The sequence below is a fragment of the Primulina eburnea genome, chromosome 3 (genome assembly GCF_022965805.1).
Source record: "Primulina eburnea isolate SZY01 chromosome 3, ASM2296580v1, whole genome shotgun sequence".
In the NCBI taxonomy this organism is placed as follows: Eukaryota; Viridiplantae; Streptophyta; class Magnoliopsida; order Lamiales; family Gesneriaceae; genus Primulina; species Primulina eburnea.
In genome coordinates, this window is record NC_133103.1 from 10,582,560 (window position 1) to 10,604,361 (window position 21,802).

The 21,802-nt window shown below is 33.0% G+C and overlaps 4 protein-coding genes across 4 annotated transcripts; 3 read left to right on the forward strand and 1 right to left on the reverse strand.

Moving 5' to 3' along the window:
* The first annotated feature begins 816 nt into the window (after positions 1-816).
* LOC140828217 (transcription repressor OFP1-like) lies at positions 817-2,238 on the forward strand. The gene has a single exon (XM_073191202.1). It carries the CDS (start codon positions 980-982, stop codon positions 2,129-2,131), a length of 1,152 nt encoding a protein of 383 aa, XP_073047303.1. The 5' UTR covers positions 817-979; the 3' UTR covers positions 2,132-2,238.
* A 4,525-nt stretch (positions 2,239-6,763) lies between these two features.
* LOC140826262 (probable serine/threonine-protein kinase WNK5) lies at positions 6,764-10,254 on the reverse strand. Its single transcript, XM_073188465.1, has 7 exons — positions 9,583-10,254; positions 8,874-9,139; positions 8,553-8,776; positions 8,290-8,447; positions 7,903-8,215; positions 7,460-7,804; positions 6,764-7,376 (listed from the first exon to the last, which is right to left on the reverse strand). Exons 1-7 carry the CDS (start codon positions 9,664-9,666, stop codon positions 6,970-6,972), a joined length of 1,797 nt encoding a protein of 598 aa, XP_073044566.1. The 5' UTR covers positions 9,667-10,254; the 3' UTR covers positions 6,764-6,969.
* Positions 10,255-11,338: 1,084 nt separating this feature from the next.
* Positions 11,339-15,842, forward strand: LOC140826263 (uncharacterized). The gene is made up of 9 exons (XM_073188466.1): positions 11,339-11,519; positions 11,612-11,674; positions 11,783-11,838; positions 12,304-12,397; positions 13,532-13,592; positions 14,323-14,404; positions 14,913-14,968; positions 15,225-15,288; positions 15,425-15,842. Exons 1-9 carry the CDS (start codon positions 11,403-11,405, stop codon positions 15,486-15,488), a joined length of 657 nt encoding a protein of 218 aa, XP_073044567.1. The 5' UTR covers positions 11,339-11,402; the 3' UTR covers positions 15,489-15,842.
* A 756-nt stretch (positions 15,843-16,598) lies between these two features.
* Positions 16,599-17,969, forward strand: LOC140826738 (beta-D-glucosyl crocetin beta-1,6-glucosyltransferase-like). Its single transcript, XM_073189234.1, has one exon. The coding sequence runs from the start codon at positions 16,599-16,601 to the stop codon at positions 17,967-17,969; it is 1,371 nt and encodes a 456-aa protein (XP_073045335.1).
* Positions 17,970-21,802: the final 3,833 nt, after the last annotated feature.

Sequence of the window (21,802 nt, forward strand, 5' to 3'; positions counted from 1 at the left end):
CTCATCTCAGAATTGTTCCAAGTCCATCACACTTAACTTTCGGGTTCTTATGTGACGAAATCCTGAAAAGAAGATACATATTCTTGAAATGTGTAGTACTTATAAAAATTTTTAAGCACTTCTCAAATTACACAGTCTCATATTTGAACAATTTTGAAATCTTTATCATTCTGGCGTGGATTGGCTAATTCATGTTTCCCGTGTATATGTACGAACATTAGCCATCGTTTTCAATTATTATTTAAGATAATCTTAAGAATGTGCGTGACTCAAAAAGATTTAACACTCAAAGAGATTATAAAGAACATGTGTTCATTTTGTTATATATATATAATAAAAATAATAATAATAATAATAATAATAATAATTATGTATGTAAACGAAGAGAGCATACTCAAAAAAATATTTAATTTATAGGCAAAAACTTGTGTGAGACGGTCTCAGGAGTCGTATTTTGTGAGACGGATCTTTATTTAGATAATCTATGAAAAAATTATTACTTTTTATTGTGAATATGAGTAGGGTTGACCCGTCTCACAGATTGTGATCCGTGAGACGGTCTAACATGAGACATACTCCTCTAATTTATATTCAAAATTAATCGAAACTTGATTTTTTCGAACTTTTTCCAATTTCAAATTATTTCGTTGGATATTTCCAGATTAACTTTAATATTTTATTAGTTCAATATAATAATATATTAAATAAATATATTTCAAATTTTTATTTTAACTTTCCAAGAACATTTTTAACTATTCGATTAAGCGTTAAAATCCCGATAATAATGATAGCCATTTGCTTGCTTAATTTGTATGGACACTTTTTCTTCATCGTGGACCCCAAAAAGTCCCACTTCTCTATTTATTCTCTCACCAATTCTTCAGCAACTCTCGAGCCAAATCAAAAGTTTCTTCCATTCTCAAATTTCATCGGGTTCCTTTTTTATCTGGAAAGAAAGTATACTTCATATTTTTCTGCTATGGGTAATTACAGATTCAAATTATCAGACTTGATACCAAATTCCTGGCTCTACAAGCTCAAAGAGATGAACAAAACAAGAAAAAACCAGCACAAAATCCAAAACAGAAAGCACACACCACCGTCATCTTTGTCATCATCATCAACTAGCGCAGGAGTTGCAGAGCCCCAACCCCACCAATCTGATCAAAGGAAATCCTATTACTTCACAAGGGACCTCAAGAACCAAAACTTGTCAGTAGAACCGCCGAGAAAGTCATCCAGAAGAAGAAGAAGAAGCACCAAGAGGAGTCGGTCGCCACGGTCACGGAGGCTAGTTTCTTCGTCGGTTTCGGCCGGTTGCAGCTGCCGTGCAACTATAGAATCAGTATGGACTAAGACGCCGGAAGCCTACTCAAATTCTCTTCTAAGTCGAACTTCCACCTCCGACGACGACTCCATCTTGCCCGAATACGGCTCGGACCGCGGGCTGATGACCCCCGACACATTTGACGGCATGATTTCTTGGTCGAACTCCTGTAAATGCAGTGCTGACAACGACATGGAAATTTCCAACGGCAACGACAAGAGACCCTTCCAGAATGAATTTGGCGCGGTTTCAGAGCAGAACCGTCTCCCTCCAATCATCACGAGCAAAGAAGACCCGACCATGATTCACAGAACCTCAGCTGAATTTTCGGAGGAGAATGCGTATGGGTCCCTGTCTGTTAAAGTTGTCAAAGAAGACACTTTAACTTCCAATAGTTCCAAAGATCATTATCATCAGCCCAAGAAAAGTAGTGCGACTCATCCAATCCGACGATATTCACCTAATTCACCCTCACATGGCGTCAAACTCCGCACGAATTCTCCGCGAATCGCTAACCGGCGGATTAATCTTGGCCGTAAGAGCGTGAGTTCGAATTCAAGTCCGGGTTCACGGTGCAGCGTGGCGGAAAGTTTTGCTGTGATGAAATCCTCTAAAGATCCTGGGAGAGATTTCAGGGATTCAATGGTGGAGATGATCGTGGAGAATAATATCAGAGCCTCCAGCGATTTGGAAGAGCTTCTTGCTTGCTATCTGTTGTTGAATTCTAATGAATATCATGATCTCATCATCAACGTGTTCAAGCAAATTTGGTTTGATTTTCTCCATCTTCGTCTCATCAAGTAATTTTTCTTCTTTTCTTTATCTTGGTGTTTAGAGGTCAATATGTAAATATCATATAATTATATTGAATAATTTGTAGCAGTTGGAATATATATAAATTTAAAGTAACAATTTTCCCATATATATATATATATAAAGTTAATTTCTTTTTGCCGTTTCCGACAGGTAAACTTGGGCATTAATATTGAACTTGTACATGATTTATTTGATTTGTTAATGCATTCACCATTTCTTTAATATTTTCTGTTTTCCAAATAAATTATTCTTTAGATTGTTATCAGTAGACGGTAGGTCACGTTAATTATGTCATCTAAAATTGCAAAAAACATTTCACCATCTTTCAAAATAGCTAAAACCCCCATACATAAAATCATTTAACCTAAAACTTCGTTTATTTTTAAATTTGTGACTGAAAAGCCCTATCAAAATTGACGAGTTAAAGCCATATAAATGTGTGTGTATATATATATATATATATATATATATATATATATATATATATATATATATATCTGTGTGTGTGTGTGTTGTAAAATTTATATCTAAAATTGGTACGTAAAAATGTAATGAGCTAATATAATTACCTCTATATATAAAGTTCCCATCAATGTTTTTCCTTCCAAAATTTATCACATTAAATTCAATAATATGTCATGTATAGATGATGCCTGACCAAGAAAAAATAAGCATATATATCTTTTATAGTACTATATATATATTTAAAAATAAAATAAAATTATGCTGATTACTTTAACTGTGGACGCAATTGATGTACACACATTAAAAAATTCTTTTGCTACAATTTTGTCCATACGGGGATTTTTCCTGCAAATTTATTGAAATCTAATAAGTCTATTAAATTCTTATATTATGGTTTCACCTATAAAAATTTATATCATACGGGGATCTTATCTTAGTACAATTTTAACATATATGACTTTTGATTCAAATTTCAAAATAAATGAAGTTTTTAGTTCATTAATTTGTTCCGTACTTTTTGACGAAAGAAACAATCTTTCCAACCATTCCTATCTGAATATTCCTTCTTTTTTGGATTTTATCTAAATATTCTAAAAGACAATTATATTAGCTTTTATTTTTGTTCTATACTTAATTTAGAAAATTTGGATTTCATAAATATTTCGAAAATGTTTGGATGATCAAAAGTTGAAAAAACGAGTTTAATTTGATTTTTTTTAAAAAATATTTTTGATTTTTTCTTAATATTTTAAATTAGAGTGAAACGTGAATAATCAATTTGTGCACTAATATAATTAGCCTTTGCATAAAAACCAATATAAATTAAGATTTGAAATATAAGTGTAAATTTTTATTCTCATTTTATAAATTTTGCGTGTATGAAAAGAAGATATCCTTAAGGACAAGGTTCAATTTCAATATTATGCAATTTCTCCAAGTACTATATACATATTATATACATAATATTTGAGATTTAAGCATGCTTTGGTTGTACATATGCTTTTAAATGATAAGCTAAAGTATTGAGAAAAGCCTGTGATTGTGGAAAAGAGAAAAAAACATATGCATAAAAGAAAATTTTCTATTGTGAAAAAAGATCGTGGAAGATTCAAAGTTGAATTGGTGCAAGTTTTATAGATGTAATTTTATTTGAAATTTGTGTACAAATAATAAAGTAGCCTTTTGGACTTTGTTGTACACTTTGTCTAAAAGCTAAATGAATGGTACAGACTCCATATATTTTTTACATTTTTGAATATCCAAAGTTAGTATCATGGTAAAAACTTGTATGAGACGATCTCACGAGTCATATTTTGTGATACAGATCTCTTATTTGGGTCATCCATGAAAAAATATTACTTTTTATGTTAAAAATATTACTTTTTATTGTGAATATCGGTAGGGTTGACCCATCTCACAGATAAAAATTCATGCGGCTGTCTCACAAGAGACATACTCAGTACCATTCATTACACACACACACACACACACACACACACATATATATATATAAAATGAAGAATTAATTAATTCAGGTTAACTATATAGATTAGAGTCTTATCGAGTTAGCTACTGTCCCAGTTATAATGAAATTTAAGATGGTATAATTATATGTCTTCAGATTTCAAATTTATAATCTTTTGAAGGCCCCGGGACCTAGATTCTGTGGGAATCCCCGTTTGTTCCTTGTCCACCAAAATATTTGAACTTCGTCATATCTCGCCACTTAATTTTCTGTTTTTTAAACATACTTTCCTGCTAATACTACACTTAAAATAGACATCCCTTGGAATAAAGATTAATTTTGTACATTCTCAAACAAGTTTAATAAAATTTGAGAAATTACTTGTCCTTTTCCAGACAACGCACAAAAGATACATGTTGATGCGCAATAAAATACTTACATCCTCGAGTTCCACTCACATTATTATACATCTTACATTTTTTACAAGATCTATTATAAATTATATTTATTGAAATGACATTAATGATCCCCTTCATGAATTAACATGAGTTATCTGTTATATTTCTTTTAGAAAATGACATTCAACAACAAACATTAGCTTTTGGATAAATGATAAACATTCAATTCTAAAATATTATAATAGACATAGTCACATGTTCGATTTCCATGAGTTATAAGATGTAACTAATGTGATTTAGAGGCATATTGAATAGACTATGTCTGTTTTGTACAAGTATGTGTGACCAAGAAGAACCAGCTTTAACTCACCCGGCCACCCATATGTATAGATGACTTATATTCTTCCAACTTGTACAATATCGGATGAACATTGAAAATGACGTTAGTTGCATTAGTGTAGTTTCTTTTTTTTTTTTTTTTTTACATTTTTTCAATTTCGGGTTTTAATCCCTTAAGTTTTCTAATTTTGATAGATTAATTTTTAATTTTCGATCATCTTGGTTCAATTGATGATATGTCAGATCTGACAAGTCAAATTTTTTGATGTCGCGTCAGCTTTTCTGGAGTCATGTCAATATTTATCACATTAAGACTTATACCAAAATAGCTGAAATTAAAATTCAGTGTACTAAAACAAACTTTAAAAAACTTAATGAACCAAAATCCAAAAATCAAACAAATTAGTAGACAAAAACAACTAATTTCTCTAGTTCAAATTATCCCAATACTCTACATTAGTGATCTCTCTACACGAATATTGCAATTTTTTTTTTTGGTATTCTTTCCCCCATCCATGCCTACCAAACATTATGATCGATCATTGGGAATACAATATTTGGTTCTATTTTAATCATGATCTCCCCACTAGAGTTAATTGTTGGAACTCATGAATAAATGCAAAATTACAAATTGAATGCTGAAATTACCCAAGAAGCAAGGTATTCACAAAGTAAGAAATCTTGGAGGTGGTGTTTGTAGATTTGAGTGGGGTACTTGATGGAAACTAGTCAACTCTATTACATATATCCACCGCTTTCCCAAACATTAAAACACAAAACATATTTAGTGTTGTCGAGTGGAATCAAAGAATCCCATGTCATCCTGATAATGCTAATTACATATAAGTCTAAATTAGTTTATATATAATGCTTTTTGTCCCTTAAATCTTAAAAAAGATTATTCTTCTTCAATTATTGTAGTACTCTCTATCACACACAGTAAGAATTGTCAAAGTATAATGATTGTTTTGCTCCAAATAATTTAATACAGATGCCCCTATAAATTTTCATATTAAAAAACCCCTTAATTAATTAAGAGTGAGGTTTTGAAATAAATTGTACTTTGTCCATGATCTTGAATTGTATTCTTTTTAAGTAGTGGTTATGTCTGTAGTTAAAAGCTGAGCCAAGTTGCATGGAGGAGCATTTATGGTAGCACCATCCAGCTTAATTCACTGAATGATAAGAGAGATTGGGTGATGTACCCATTTCCTAACTACCAATAATAATAACTAGTCAATCTCCACATTATAATAATTGAAAAAACCAAAGTTACTTTGTGCTAAAAAAATAAAGTTCTAGTCTAAATTTGTGATGTTAAAAATATAATTCATGAGAAAACTTCAATGTTCAGGTACCACTCCACTAGCAGAAAAAGTTCACTTCTAGAGAAGGTCACCTGATTTTCTGGCAAAATTTGGTGAGTATCATCTCCTTGGTTCACCGTAATGGTCGCGAGGACATCGTGGAGTTTATTGTTCCAATTTCATGCAAATTTCATGAAATGGTCGGGATTATGTTTAAAAATTTAAAAAAAATTAGAAATTCTGTAAAATATTTAATGAGAAATATTAAGATGTTCCATTCTGTGACGGCCAAAAAATTGGTGATATTTCATTAAAAAAGATATTATCGGCCTAGAACTTGGCCTGGACAGCTGCCATTGCACAGTTTGGGATTCTGCTGGAATTCGTCATGCATTACGCTATAAGAAATCATCAATCACAATAAACACGCACTCATCTCGGTAAGGAATTTCAGGGATATATTTGTAGTATTAAAACATATCTAAAAATGATTGTACGTGCTAGGGAAATTCAGGTGCTGGATTCACTGGACACAAATTAATGAAGAAGAGTTAGCTCAAAGTTAGAAGCCCAGCTGCCCTGTATGAGTTTCACGTTCACTTAAAGTTCTGGACTCTTCCTGGTAAGGATTGCCACAACTTTTAGGTTAAACTCTAAAAGTGGATTTGTCATAAAAACAAAACCTTTATTACGAATGTGTAACATTCTACATGTTTGGTGCATGCCCAACGTTGGCACGTCTAGCGAACTGAAGCAACTTTTTAAGGTTCGAACTCGAATATTACACCACACGACAAATAAAAAACAACAAAAAATCATCACACTGAGAATCTTAATGGGAATATCAGTATATCACCATTTGAATTCCCTCGTCCGGCTTTCCCAGCCACGGCTCCTTCCACCACGATCAACTGGCTCATGGTAACCGATATGCTCGATCGCCCCCACGGTCTTGAATGAGCGCCGCCTGCTCATCTCCTCCACCAGTGTTTGATGCAACAGTTGGCTACGCATATTCATCACTGATTCGGCCCTCAGCATTTTCTGCCGGTGCTTTGAGCTACAATCCACCTCATTATATGTGTTCCAGTTTCTGGCCCTACTCCCAGCTTCTGGGCAAAATCTTGTGCTTTTTTGGGCCTTTTTGTGAGAGATTGATATATGATCATCCTCATTTTCTGAGCAGTACTTTATATTTGAGTAGTTGTAAGAGTAAGATGAGCTGTGAGAGCTGGCATCATCATGACATTTCGACTCCTCTGCATTAAGATGACATCTAGAAGTCAGATAAACGAATATAACTTGTAAGCTAAAGGAATGGAAGCAAATGAAATTGCCATGCCTTTAAGCCAATCATGGAGTGCGCTTGTTGTCTCATATTGGAAGGGAGGAAGACCTGGCAGGGAGACCTGGGAGGAAGATTGGGATGAGGACAAGTAAAAAGGATGGAGGGGAGTGCTATTTTCGTCACAATCATCATTATAATCGAAACTATGCTGCTCATGGATTTGAGCTGAGATGGAATCTTTCCAGGATGGGACCAACGCAGAAATTTCTTTATCAATCATATCAGCAATCTCAAATGGCTCCCAATCAGTTATCTCTAATTCCTTTACCATTTCCATGGCAACGTCCAATGGAGTGTCGCTTGTAGTGTCGAACGGGAAGTGTATATCTTTAGCCAGACCTGTGAAATTCATGCCACAAAGTAGTGTTAACTTGGGAAGTATAATTCAAGGTGATTAAGCGGAATCTAAAGTTTTAATCAGAAACAGTGCAATATACCATCTTTATCCGAAATCTGTACATTGAGAAATATGGTATCATCTGCGGAATTCATAGTCCCCTCGATCGTCATGTCATTGTTCTTCGTGCCAACACCCGATGGCTGTTTCGGATCCTGGGCTTTTCCGCTCATTGAAACCTTCTGAGCAGGAATCTTTATGGCTGGAAGTTCCTCTTCCTCTTCAGTTGAAAGAAAGGGATCCTTTAAAAGTTGGCTCGCAGATGGTCTATCGGGAGCTTTCTCCAAGCATCTCCCAACAAATCTCCGAGCTTCCTCATCTTCAATCTGATAAAATGCACTGGGCAGCTTTCCCTATTTCCACAAGGCATAACATGAAGTCATGCGAGCTACCGACAAATTGAAAATTTTATCAAATCATAGCTTACCGAAGTGACTTTCTTGTAAATTTGAGCAGGGTTGGAGCACTCGCTGTATGGATAATCAGAAGTAAGCATTTCAAGTACACATAGACCGAAAGAGTAAACGTCAACCAGCTCATCATAGTCCTCTTCATATAATTCTGGTGCCATAAACTCAGGTGTACCTGATGGTTTTCATAAAAATCATATTATATATTAGTATAATTTCTTCACCAATTTAAGTTTCACTTTAAGTATAAATTGTAACGAGAAAAGAAGGAAAGAATTGCCTATGACACTGTGGGCATGGTTTGATCCTTTTAGTATGGCGGCGAGCCCCAGATCACCAATCTTAACCTGGCCAAGATGTCCATTCACAAAGATGTTGTCGCATTTGAGATCCCTATGAATCACCGGAGGATCATGACTGTGCAAATACTCAAGCCCCTCGAGGATCTGGCGAGCCCAATCCTTAATGGCATGAATATTCACTCGCTTATATCTCTTCCTATATCTGCATCCCATCATGTTGAAAAAGTTATTAACTCATAAAAAGGCAGAAGACTATGCCACTATATCATTTCAAAAACAAGATTGATGCGTTATATTACTCTCTGAGGGAGCCGGATGTGAACATTTCAGTAATGAAGTTGAAAGTTCTTCGATCAACATCGATCCAGGAAGCACAAAATTTCATTATAGAGTTGTGATTGAGATTCTTGAGAAGGTGGACTTCAGAGTAAAGCCTCTGTAACTCCTCAGGTGACTTCGAAACATTATCAAGTTTCACTTGATTCCATGCTACTTCTATCCCAAGAAACTCATCGAAGCCCCTATACACGGTCTTCATTGCTCCTTTACCAAGAACATCCTTAAACTGAAAAGATTGTAAAAAAATCAAAATATGAGTGATACATAGATCCTGATCTTCAACGACAATGTTTCGAAATCATAACGATTGCTTGTGCTGGAAAAGGCTCTACGCCACATAACTGAGGTATACTAATACTTAACTTTCTAACATCTGAGTGACCAAACTTGTCATATTATATGTCCAAGAACTATATATCTCTTCATTCAACTAATCACTTCTAGCCGTTGAGAATTCGATCGCCAAAACTTGCTTAATTTGGAGTATAAAAAGGTCTATTGAGATTGAAGAAATTCTCACAGTAAATTAGCCATCTAAGAAGTGTCTGTATATTTTTACAAGTACCCATTTTTGTTTTAGCCTCAGCAAACCATGAAATAACAGGAGGACGCCTTATATAAGGCAAAATAAAACCAACGAAGAAAAGATCAGAAGTTGCGAAAACTTACTCGACCATATCTTTCAGACGGATCCATCTCTACGTAGCACAGCTTCATATTTTCTTCCTCGACAAGCACCCTAACTTTATACATGATCGCGTAATTTAAATATTCGAAGTTGTAACTCCTTATGATACTACTACGGACGTTCTAGCTAGTTCTACACACGCACGTACTTGAATTTCTTGAAATATTAATGAATGACACAGAAATATATTAACTAAAGATACGCTAGATCCGCGGTTTTCCTTCGTGATTTTCATAGGAGAAGACACCAAACAAGAGCCAGAAGAGCCTTGAGTAATCAATCCTCAACATGATCCAACCCGTTGCCATAACCGAGCGGGGAGATTGGTATTTGCGATCCGAAATCATTTTCGACGAGATATAATGCAAGGGAAACTGTTGTAGGTGGAGATGATGGATGAAAAGGAGAATAATTTTTATCAGTGGAACAAATTTTCAGAGGCTGCAATGATGAGAAAGTGGGGTATTCCTGAATTTGAAGAATCGGTGTCCAAGGTTTTTGATCTCCATCGATCACACAATGAATTATGTTCTTGTGTTAATTTGTTTGATGCAAGCTGGAAGAAGACTTGTATTCCTTCTTGAATAACTTTCTGGAGTCGAATGAGTAATTTATACACGAAAGGGCATCGCTGCAAATTGGATATACATATACAAATACAGCATGTTGTTTAAAATGTCCATTGGGAACCCATAATGGATGTGCATAAGCAAAACCAAATATACTATCAAATGAAAATGACAACTTATTTGACTTTCCAGATGTTGAATTTTGTTAAAAAAATAATCATGATGCAACAAAGCCAATCAATATTATCAGAAGTAGGTCACTCGTGAGACGGTATCACGAATTTTTATCTATGAGACGTTTCAATCCTACCGATATTCACAATAAAAAGTAATACTCATAGCATACAAAGTAATATTTTTTCATGGATGATCCAAATAAGAGATCCGTCTCACAAAATACGATCCGTGATATCATCTCACACAAGTTTTTACCTATTATTAGACTCATCCATTGGATCGGATGATATTCAAATGGGTTTGGATTTTTAATATTTATTACCCGCAATCAATGGATTAGGGGAAAATGGCTTCTTTTTGTTTTACCTCTTGGAGGTTGTTGACCTTTTGCGAATATTATACTAGCGATCACAATAGCATGGGTTTCATCGAAGCTTAAAGTGAATCACTTTGGACCTCAGATTAAGTATTTATATACTTCTTTAATTGTAAAGCGTATATTTCATCGGCAATCTAAAATACCAAGAAAAAAGTCAACTATGTGAAAGCTTCAAATCTACTTCCAACTCAAAATCGTGTATCACAAGCACAATTGTGTTGAGCAAATTTAATTTTCCAAATGGGAGAGTGCATATGTGGAATATTCTACTATACACTCAAAGTAGGTAAAATATTAGACATTAAATCATCGGCATTTATGTCAATTTTTATAAAAATATGAGTGAGCCACTTTATCTAATAACATTGGAACAAAAGAGAAACACTCCTGATATAACATAAACTAATCATGTATATATTAGATCAAATATGTCAAAATTTAACCCGTATATGGATCGATTGACAATTAACCCGCTGGAGCGAAATTAGTTAGATATGTCAGGCCGGACTGTCATGTCAAATTTGTTATTGAACTTTCATATAAATAAATTTAATTAAAATGATCCAATGGATTCAGGCCCATGATTGAAGCCCAAATATTGTATTTAGTTGTCACATCGTGCGAACTAGCAAATTTCCCCGAATCGCTGACTGAACTTTGGCCTGAAAATCGCAGAATGGCCGTCCCAATGGTGATGGCGGTTATGCTCTTACTAAGTTCGGCGACTACGATTTCATTCGCTTATCGGCCGGGAGACATCGTTCCGATGAGCCGCAAGTGGCAATACCACTCTGTATGTCGTTCTCTTTTTGGTTGAGGTGTGAATTGATTTATCAAGTATTGTCACTTCATTTATCCCTGGTTTTTGGATTCACAAAATTGTAGGAGAGAACGATGTGGCATGATATGATCGGGAGGCATTGCCCAATCTTCGCTGTTAATCGTGAGGTAATTTCATTTTCATTATTTTTATCTATATTTTGCTAGGTTTACTTTATTTCGCTTTTGGATTCTTTTTAGATGGTTTATGAAAGTGGAGTTCATTTCGGTGCACAGGCGTTGATTCCGCTACCTAAGCCGACGGGATACACTGGAGCTGATCCATACAAAATGTGTCGTGAAATTCTATATGTGGTTTTATTATTTCGCTTTTGTTGTTCCATTGGGTGTTTTGTTTTTCCTTAAATAAAATGAGATTTGTATCGATTGCTGTTTCTATCGCTTCCCAAGCTGATAAATTAGTACCTTTTTGCTGACAATTAATTAGCTAGACCTTAATTGTATACCCTTGTGGCATTCGTGAGTAAATGTATAATTCTTTTAACGTGATTCTGAGGCGGATGTGTTACTCTGGTACGCCCAAATTTTCAATGGCATATCTCCTTGATATCTACTGTACATGTGAGGTGGTGTAAGAAACTGTCTATAGGAAAACTTTGAGATATCAATGTGCCATGGTGATGTTTTTTGGTTTTGAAATTTGACATCGAGTTTAATTTATATTGTCAATTGGCGACATTATGTTTATGTTATTTGTACAGGTTATTGTATTTATTTGAATGATGATTGATGTGCAGATCATTTCAAGTTGGAAGAGAGAAATTTCATATTCCATGGCTTTTTGTTATTAATCGCAAGAGCTCAGAGGTCCCAATGATCGAGATGCATTTGGTAAGGCATCTGTTCAAATAAATATTGTTTATATGGGTTGAAACTGATCATCATATCCATGCCATATGGAGCTTGAGAGTTTGTTGTCTTTATCTGCTAGTTTTTAACTCAGAGCACCTTAGTCTTGTTGAAAATTATCGTACAAGATTACAATAATTGTAAGTATTAATTGGCATGAAGTATTAAAAAACCTAAGAAAATTAGCTCTACTGTTGAGTTAAGAGACTGGTGGTAGAACCCACAAACAGTGGGAAGAACCACATCTAACAGAATAGAAACTTTCAAATATTAATCTAAAGTAAGTTTTAAACAACTACTGGAAAATTAGCTTTGCCGTTGAATTAGTATACTGGTGGTAGAACCAACAGATAAAAATCAGTCAGCTTCAAATGCTTGACTGGTAAGAGTTTAAATTCTAGTGGTAGGTCTAAACACAGAAGCAAAATAATAACATTGAGATGGTGGTGAAACAAGCCAAGTGAAATAGACAATACTTCTCAATCTCAACTATGGTTTAGTAGAGAACCAAATATGGTTTTTCGGTTTCTTAAAACCTAGTTCAGTAGAGGTTAAAAGAATTTTAATCTTGTAAAATAAGTAAACAATACCGAGGTTTGTCTGACTTACAGTTTTCTTATAACAAATTAGTCATGTACTTGATGGTGCCTTTTCATGGGCCACAACAATTAAAAATTAGTAACAATTAAGCACAAATTATTACATCAGGACAACATAACGCATATGGAAGCAAGGCAGCAACTTCAGGGATAACCTACAATGAGATTATTCCCATCAATAGCCCCACTAATTCCATATTCAAAGGCATTTAGAGCCCATTGTCTCCTATCGGACATGATCTAACAATTCTCCACTGCCATAAATACTTCAAACATTGGAGATGAAGCGTCAACTCTATGGATAGCAATCAATTTCAAACACGAAATCAAATGGTTCAAATCATATCCTTGATTTATTTCTCAATTCAATCACAACCCCTCCCAAATCTTATGGAATTCAAGCTACAATTTTCATGTACACAAGTCTAATTTTCATTAAGTTTGTATGCTTTACATTTATTTATGAGTTTATCAGGTTGATTTGAATGTGATTGAAAGTTGTATTCATGTTTTCCAGAGGTATTCCGGGGGAGATTTGCATGGTGTCACCGCTAAAGTCATTGATATGCCTAACCACTGTATGTTTTACTTAACCGGCATCCTTGTCTATTAATCTTTGCTGGTTTTTGCGATAATGATGACTAAGTCCCATTTTGAAGTGCAAAACTGTTAAGAAGTAATTATATTAAATATCTGGATGTAACATCAGCAAAATATTAATTATATTCTGTTAAATATGCTCGCTAGGTCTAGACTCTAGAGGGCTTTTTGTGACCATTGTAGTTTCTGTCAATGCCATCGAATCCGTGTGTTTTATTATTCCAAATAAATGTAATTTCATGGATATTACAAAGCTTTTCATCATTAAAATAATATGAAGGAAGGAAGATGGAACTCTTTAATATCACCTCATTATGTATGGACAAAATCATCCTAGGGAGGAGTTGTTCTATACTTGTCCAATACTAATTAATGCTCTTCTTGAAAAATGACCTCTTCTTGGAATTTAGGTTTATGGGTTTCAATCTCACATTTTCAGGTCGTATACTGTAGTCTTATCATATTGGGACTTGTTCTTTTCCCTGTCTTCTAAGCCTCATAAAGCATGTTGCAGTAACATTAGATGGTGATAATGATGTCATGTAATAATCATATGCTTAATATAATAATTTTGGTTGCTTGGCAATAAATTTGTTCAATTGAACTATGTTTATCTATAGTTTTATTTATATTATGTCGTCTATGAGTTTCAAGCAAATAGCTTGATAGTTGTAGGAAAAATATCTCACATATCCTAATATTGAACAGATGTAGAACTTCATCCGGATATCCGTAAGCAATTTTGGGATCAGCAACAATGGCCAAAACATATTCTTGTGAGATACACATGGTAAGTTTCTGTTTGTCAATTGGCTCGTATTTATGGATGATGTTATCAGGCATAAGGTGGTGGCAAATATAGAATCTGTAAAAATTATAATTCTGGTATGATGATATCTGCCTACGGGTTATGCTAATGAGTTCGATTTAGTCAGCTTTTCATGCCGACACCTACTTGCTTTGCTTTTATTGTGTGGTAGATGTTCTTCAAACTGACAATCGATTCTATTTGACGGAAAATATTCGCTCTCGTTCCAATTTCGATATCTGTGATGTGGCTAATTTGTATATCAGATAACTTTAAATTGTGGAATGTAGATATTTTGCAACGCTCAAAGCAGTGTTTCATAATAATGTGAGAAATTGTTCCTTGATAAGTTTCGAGAATTTCATAGATTTATATTAAAGAAGGTAATTATTTCTTGCTGGAATCTGCTGTCCTCTACTGTAAATGTTGTGTATTACTCATTTCCTTTTTCTTTTTTGGTATCACGACGGAATAATTTTTCTGATTTCAGGGAAGAGCAATCCGAAATAGATGTGACTTCTGGATTCTATGTTCTGTTTGGATCAGGTACATAGCATTCCCTTGAAATGGATGGGCTACTTGCTAGTTATACTAAGGTTAAGATGGTTTTGAGTTTTGAGGCTATTTAAATATATCTTTCCTTGATGTGAATAGCCCTTCATTCTCTATGGTCCTGAGCATGATGAAGTTGAGTGTCATTCCACAATTACTGTAGCATTTCGTTGGCACTTTTTTAGATACCATGGATGCTGAAAGTATGTTACTATCATGTCTCTAAAACTCTCAATTTCTTTGCAACCAGGGGTGATACTTACTTTTATTCTTGCCATCTATGTATTACAATCTTCTCGGGATAAATTCGCCAGGTGAAAATCACGATACTCATTCTATAATCTTTATCCATCAGTTACTATAAGATTAAAAAAGGTTCCGGGATGCTTGAACTTGTGATTGGTCTTGGCCACATACCTTATATGCTGATTGTTAGAATACTACTCATAGGTTTGTTAAGGAGACAGTAGCTGAGAGCAGCATGCCTGCCGGGGGTGTTGCTAAAGTTGAATGACCTTTTTTATGACACTTGCAAATCTGTAGCAAGTGAAGGGGATGAATAGTGGGAAAGGTGGGGAACCAGCTAAAAGAAGACTTTGTAGTGCGTCAAATATCGGGGTATCTTTTCGCTCAAAACACGTGTATCACCTCGATTATTATGCTCTGTTGATTCCCAGCGCTTGTAGTTGATTAAAACGTCAATGAAAGTCATACTCAGAATCAGGAATGAATGTATGATATTTTGACCTGATTGATAGCAATTGAATCGAGCCTTCAAAGTACTCTGCTAAATTATGAAAAGATATTGTAAGAATATGTACATCTTTTTCAGTATATTCTAAAGTGGAGAATGGATTTCATGCGTACCTTTGTGATTTTGAGGCAATCCACATTATCCTTTGTTAATTCCCCATAGAGTGGAAAACTCTCTTATTGTTATGTGCGCTAATTTTAAAGTAGTCATCATAAAATGCACGTTTCTGTTTTTATTGGAAGATATATTTTTCGTAATAATAATATATAGTGGGAGTGACTGACATAACCATCAATAATAATTAATTTAAATTAACATATTTCTTAAAATTTAGAAAGACACGTTAAGTTTTCAAGGTACGTAATTCCTTTGATCCTTTCTGTGTGTCCAGAAATCGGTAAACGTACCATACATTTGTCTAGGCCAATTCCAAATTTAATAAGGAAAATGCTGCCTGTACAATAAAAGTTACAAATTGCATTATAAAGCGCATCTGAAATTATGAAATTATCTTTATATTTTATTTGAAAAAATCTTTCAAAAATACAATAATTTTGTAATTTTAAATACAATTTATATTTTCTTTTGTACATGTAGCATATGACCCGTTTAATAATTATCCAAATCCAAAACTCAAAAAAAAAAAAGAGAGGTTTCCTTACATTTCCTTGACCAAATGGAATGTAGATATCTCGAATAATTCGAACATTACTGTATATATGCAAGAATATCTAATATATATATGTCCTAGATTTAATCATTATGAAATATTCCTTATCCAACGTCCACAACAGTTATAAATTAACCGTAAGTCTTTCATTGCAAACTCATAATAGAACAACACACAAGCCTTTTGTTTTAATTCGAAAAATGGAGTCTTTGATGAATGATAAGGTAACCATTCGTGTTCTTATGTTTCCATGGCTTGCTTATGGTCACATATCTCCATACCTAGAATTAGCCAAACGGCTTGCTGATAGAAATTTCTTCATTTATTTGTGTTCAACTCCTGCAAATCTAAGCTCCATAAAGAGCAAGATTAGTGAAAAACTTGCTCTCAAAATTCAACTGATTGAATTACATTTGCCGGTTTTACCCAATCTTCCCGCGAGTTATCACACTACAAATGGCCTCCCACCCCATCTGATGCCAGTCCTCAAATATGCCTTTGAGATGTCAACCTTAAAATTTTCGTTTATTCTCAAAACAATCAAGCCTGATCTGTTGATATACGATTTTCTTCAACCATGGGCTCCTCTAGCTGCTGCAGCTATTAAAATCCCTGCGGTTGAGTTTATTACTAGCAGTTCCACGATGACTGCCTTCATGTTTCACTTTTTCAAGACACCAGATGTCGAGTTTCCGTTCCCTTCGATATTTTATCGTGATTATGAGTTTGTTCATCGCGCCAAGTTGCTGGAGTCGACGGCGGATGAGCAAGTGAAAGAGATTGCCTTTCAAGGGATTGAGAGATCGAATGGTATTGTTTTGGTGAAGGGTTTCGAAGAAGTTGAAGGAAGATACATTGATTATCTTTCTAAGTTGCTTGGGAAGAAAGTTGTTCCTGTGGGCGCTTTGGTTTCTGACCCTACTGTTGAAGTGGATGAGACGTCCGAAGTTATGGATTGGCTGGACCAGAAAGGTGAGAAATCCACCGTTTTTGTTTCTTTTGGTAGTGAATATTTTCTGAAAAATGATGATATGAACGAACTTGCTCATGGTTTAGAGATGAGCAAAGTGAATTTCATATGGGTCGTAAGGTTTCCTAAAGGAGAGAAAATCGAACTCGAAGAATCTCTACCAGAAGGGTTTTTGGGGAGGGTTAAAGGAAGGGGTTTGGTGGTTAGGGGATGGGCTCCACAGAACAAAATCTTGGGGCATGAGAACATTGGCGGATTTATTAGCCATTGCGGATGCAGTTCAATAATGGAAGGCATGTATTTTGGGGTTCCAGTCATAGCCATGCCAATGCACCTTGACCAACCCATCAATGCTAGGCTGATTGAAGAATTAGGCATTGGATCAGAGGTCATGAGAAACAAATTCGGGAGGCTCGACAGGGCTGCAGTGGCGGCCGTGATACAGAAAGTGGTCGTGGATAGTGACGGAGAATCTATTCGGATAAAATCGAGAGCGTTAAGCGACAAAATGAGAATGAAGAGGGATGCGGAGATTGATGACGTTGTCCGTGAGTTTGAGAAACTTTGTTCAGACAGTAAACGTGTGTCGCAGTTGCTATAATGCTGTTTTTATGTAATGTTCGATTTTATGTTTTTAGATGTAAGATCGAATATTTTTAGCTTGTTTAGGTTTGTAGCATGCATGGCATGCAATGGATAAATCCATCAAATTTCAGCAGTCATAAATAATTTATGTAATTCCCTTTGAGACGTCTAAATATTAATTAATACTCAGAAATTAGTGACTTACCATCAATTGCATTTCATGTCGAGTCTTGAATGGAAAATTAACTTGTTTTGATTCACAAGTACGAACTCCACTAATTATAAGTGAAATTAATTAGCAACTTGAAAAGTTATGAATCAAAAACTAAATCAAAGTCTCTAATTGGATTACAAGGGGAATCTTGTATTTGTATATCAAAATCGAAATATTTATATGGTATGGTAAATTTAATGATATACTTATAAACCAATCTTCAACCGTACTCTAAGATTATGAACGATTCTCGACTTATGAACCACCCAAATTAAAGGTAGAAAAAATTTTATTTGGGTAATTATTAATTAAACCATATGAAATTTGCCTAATCACTTCAAATCCAAAATTTATTACATATTAACACGAAAGAGAACATTTTTTTATTTTTTCCTATTTTCAATAAAAATATTTTCCGAGCTTTTGGGTTTATGCCCAGACGTGGTGTGTATATATATAATCAATATCAAAACCCAAATTAAGACAATCTTCCCAGAAACATAAATGATCAGCAAGTAAATATTACAAGAGCTAGAGCCTAGAAGCTTAATTATGTCACAAAATCCAGAATGAGATTCTATTGAATTTTTAAAAATATTTCCATCCTTCCATGAAAATGTCCAAAAATAAACTATATTATTGTAAAGATTATGATATATATATATATATATATATATATATATATATATATATATATATATATATATATATATTTTAAACGATCGAATATTAATATTCAATCTTGTTTTGATTGTGGTTTCACAAGTCTGGAAAAAATATTGTTTAATAAATAATAAGATTATGATATTAATTTATTATTATTTGGTAATTGAATAGGCGTCAGATTATATGTGTTATATATTTTAAAAGAAAATCAGTCTATGGGAAAAAGCTAAGTATGATAAAATGAGGTATGATATACCCGGAGTAACATTTCACATATTTTAAATTTATTATTCCGTGGACCCATATATTTTATTTTGAATCGATAATTATCTAGTGGACCTCACATATTTTTATTTTGAATTCAGATAATCAATTTAACACCGACGAATATTGTTACTCTAGACGAAGCTCGGACTCAACTAACAAAATGCTCTGAATAATGTTGATGTTCTCTTCAATAATGATCATGACTAGTATACGTTATGTCCTGTTAAATATTTTCCTATTGCTATTTAGTAAATTTAACTGGCTTTTGTAGCTGTTGGTAAAAGTTGAACGTTTGCTTCAATTGTGGGATTTAGCAACAAAATCTTTTTATTGAATATCTCCATCCACAAAAAATAAAGATATACTATTAACAAAATTATTCCTCCACCAAAATAACGCGATAATATCACAAGTAATAACATAAATTAAGTTTTTAAAATTTTGTCCAACAACTATCCGATCTCAATGTTTCGGGTGATCTACGTAGTATTGAATTTGATGATTAAATGTTGTTGCATGATATGATCAAGAAGGAGATGATTATTTATAATGCATGATATTGTTGTTATGAAATGATATATAATTTTGGTTTCCTCAGTGTGTTTGGTTCAAGAAAAAAAATGATTTTAAAATATCCATGGATTTGGATTTCCATTTTGGTGTTTGCAAAAAATTAACAACTTGAGTTGACAATTAAAACAATATTATTTAATATTAAAAATGTATATTTCTTATTTAAAAATATTTTTTTATTAATAATATCAATACTCATATATCATTTATCAAGAACAATAGTTTATTTTTGAACATGAAAAATATTTTTATTAAATTGATTTTCAACATATGAAAACATGTAATGTTTATGAAGAGAAAATTTAAAAATAAAGTTACCAAATTTTGATAAATTAGATTTTAGTATTAAAAAGAATAAAGAGTTTCAATAAAATGAAATATTTATAAAAAATTTAATATAAAATATTTTATATAATAGTATAGATTTTTAAATAAATAATAATTTATGAAATTTGAAAATATTATATAAATTTATTAGCAAAAATTATATATTTTATTTTTTTTTACAACTCAAATCCCATTAAATCTCACCAATTTTGTAAGGTTTTCCTTAGCTAAATTAAATCTTGTAAAATACTAATCTCGTTTTGAATTTTAATTGTTTATACAATAATTGTTCTTGTTGAGTAGAATAATTGAAACGTGGTACTTTAGCAATTGTACGGTTTAAAATATTTGACTTGCACCATTATCATAAGATATAACTTTTGGTAAAACGGCTAGTGTTCGGTCCTATAATTGGTATCAGAGTCAATGTCACGTATTCGATTCTCATTGATTACAAAGATTATAATTATTGTGAGAGAGATTGTTGAATGAAATAATAGCTCATATTGTGTAGAACAATCGAAACATGGTATTTGAGTTGTTCGGTTTAAAATATTTGAGTTGTACCATAACTAACTATATTTTTTGGTAAAACAATAAATGCTCGGTCTAACATTAATCTTGCCAAATACAAAAGATATTTTCAATTCCAAATTAAATCAAACCTCATGCTACCAAACACAATGAAATCCCCGTGAGGTGATCATTTTAATTATACATATACTATTTACTATTATAGACTTTTCACCAACTTCATATGAATCTTTTAATTAACTGAAGACAATATATAACTTTGATAATTCAATGGTGTATTTGGATTGAGCTATTTTAAATCAAATCAATTTGCTTCTTTGGATGAATTTATAAGGTTATATTTCAAATCCATAATTAGTTGAATTTAGTTAAATCAAAATCATTACCCAAATTAAATCTATTTCTTTTAATCAAATCATTTTATCCAAATACAGCCGTGTGTGGGAGGTTTCCTGTGTCAAGCCAAGTGCAATCCTCTCCTACATTTCCTCCTAAACATTTAAATTTAGTAATTTAATATGTCATATTTACTATTACTCAAATTAAACATTATATCTCTCTCACTTCTTGCTTTACAATATCTAGTATTTATGGAAATATTGTGAGATAATAAAAATTGTTTCTTTAAATAAATATTATTTTATTTAAAAATTATTCACACTATAATAATATTCGTGCTTTTAAATAAACATGTATATACGTATATATATAAATAATAAAAAAATTAAAAACACTGGTTAAAATTTAAGATATAATTTTTTTTTCTAAACTAACTTCTATTGCAATTAAACTTATAATATTAGAACTATGCATAATAGATATCGAATTTTAAATTTGTTATTAAAATTTCTTTAATTAAAATTTTTTGTGGAAAAGTCTTCATACATCAAATTAAATTTTAATTTCTTCTTGAAGCAATATTATCAAATTTCAACATTTAGAATATCATTACCCATTTTATGCTTATTAACATCAATTAAATTATCTTAGTGGAAACAAAATAAATTCAAACATGTGGGAAAAAAAAGATATAAAATGAATGAATACCACATGCATGTCCGATTATCGAATTGTTTAAACCACACTAACTTGGTGAATCCATGAATTATTAACATAAATATAAAATATAATTTCAAAAATGTCTTTATCCTAATAATATAATAAATAAAACACATCAGCTTCCGATTTTCTATGTCCTATTTTTCGGGCCAGTATTGGTCTATATCTTGGTTTCTAGTATCTTCTTCGTCCATGCATCAAATTTCCAT

Excerpts from the sequence above, each read along its gene's own strand:
- LOC140828217 (XM_073191202.1), top strand. The coding sequence starts at position 980 with ATGGGTAATTACAGATTCAAATTATCAGACTTGATACCAAATTCCTGG.
- LOC140826262 (XM_073188465.1), bottom strand. The coding sequence starts at position 9,666 with ATGTATAAAGTTAGGGTGCTTGTCGAGGAAGAAAATATGAAGCTGTGC. Across the intron at positions 8,777-8,873 it reads ACATCCGGCTCCCTCAGAGA|ATATAGGAAGAGATATAAGC; the intron begins GTAATATAACGC and ends GATGGGATGCAG. Across the intron at positions 8,448-8,552 it reads CCATGCCCACAGTGTCATAG|GTACACCTGAGTTTATGGCA; the intron begins GCAATTCTTTCC and ends GAAAACCATCAG.
- LOC140826263 (XM_073188466.1), top strand. The coding sequence starts at position 11,403 with ATGGCCGTCCCAATGGTGATGGCGGTTATGCTCTTACTAAGTTCGGCG. Across the intron at positions 11,520-11,611 it reads GCAAGTGGCAATACCACTCT|GAGAGAACGATGTGGCATGA; the intron begins GTATGTCGTTCT and ends ACAAAATTGTAG. Across the intron at positions 11,675-11,782 it reads TCTTCGCTGTTAATCGTGAG|GCGTTGATTCCGCTACCTAA; the intron begins GTAATTTCATTT and ends TTCGGTGCACAG.
- LOC140826738 (XM_073189234.1), top strand. The coding sequence starts at position 16,599 with ATGGAGTCTTTGATGAATGATAAGGTAACCATTCGTGTTCTTATGTTT.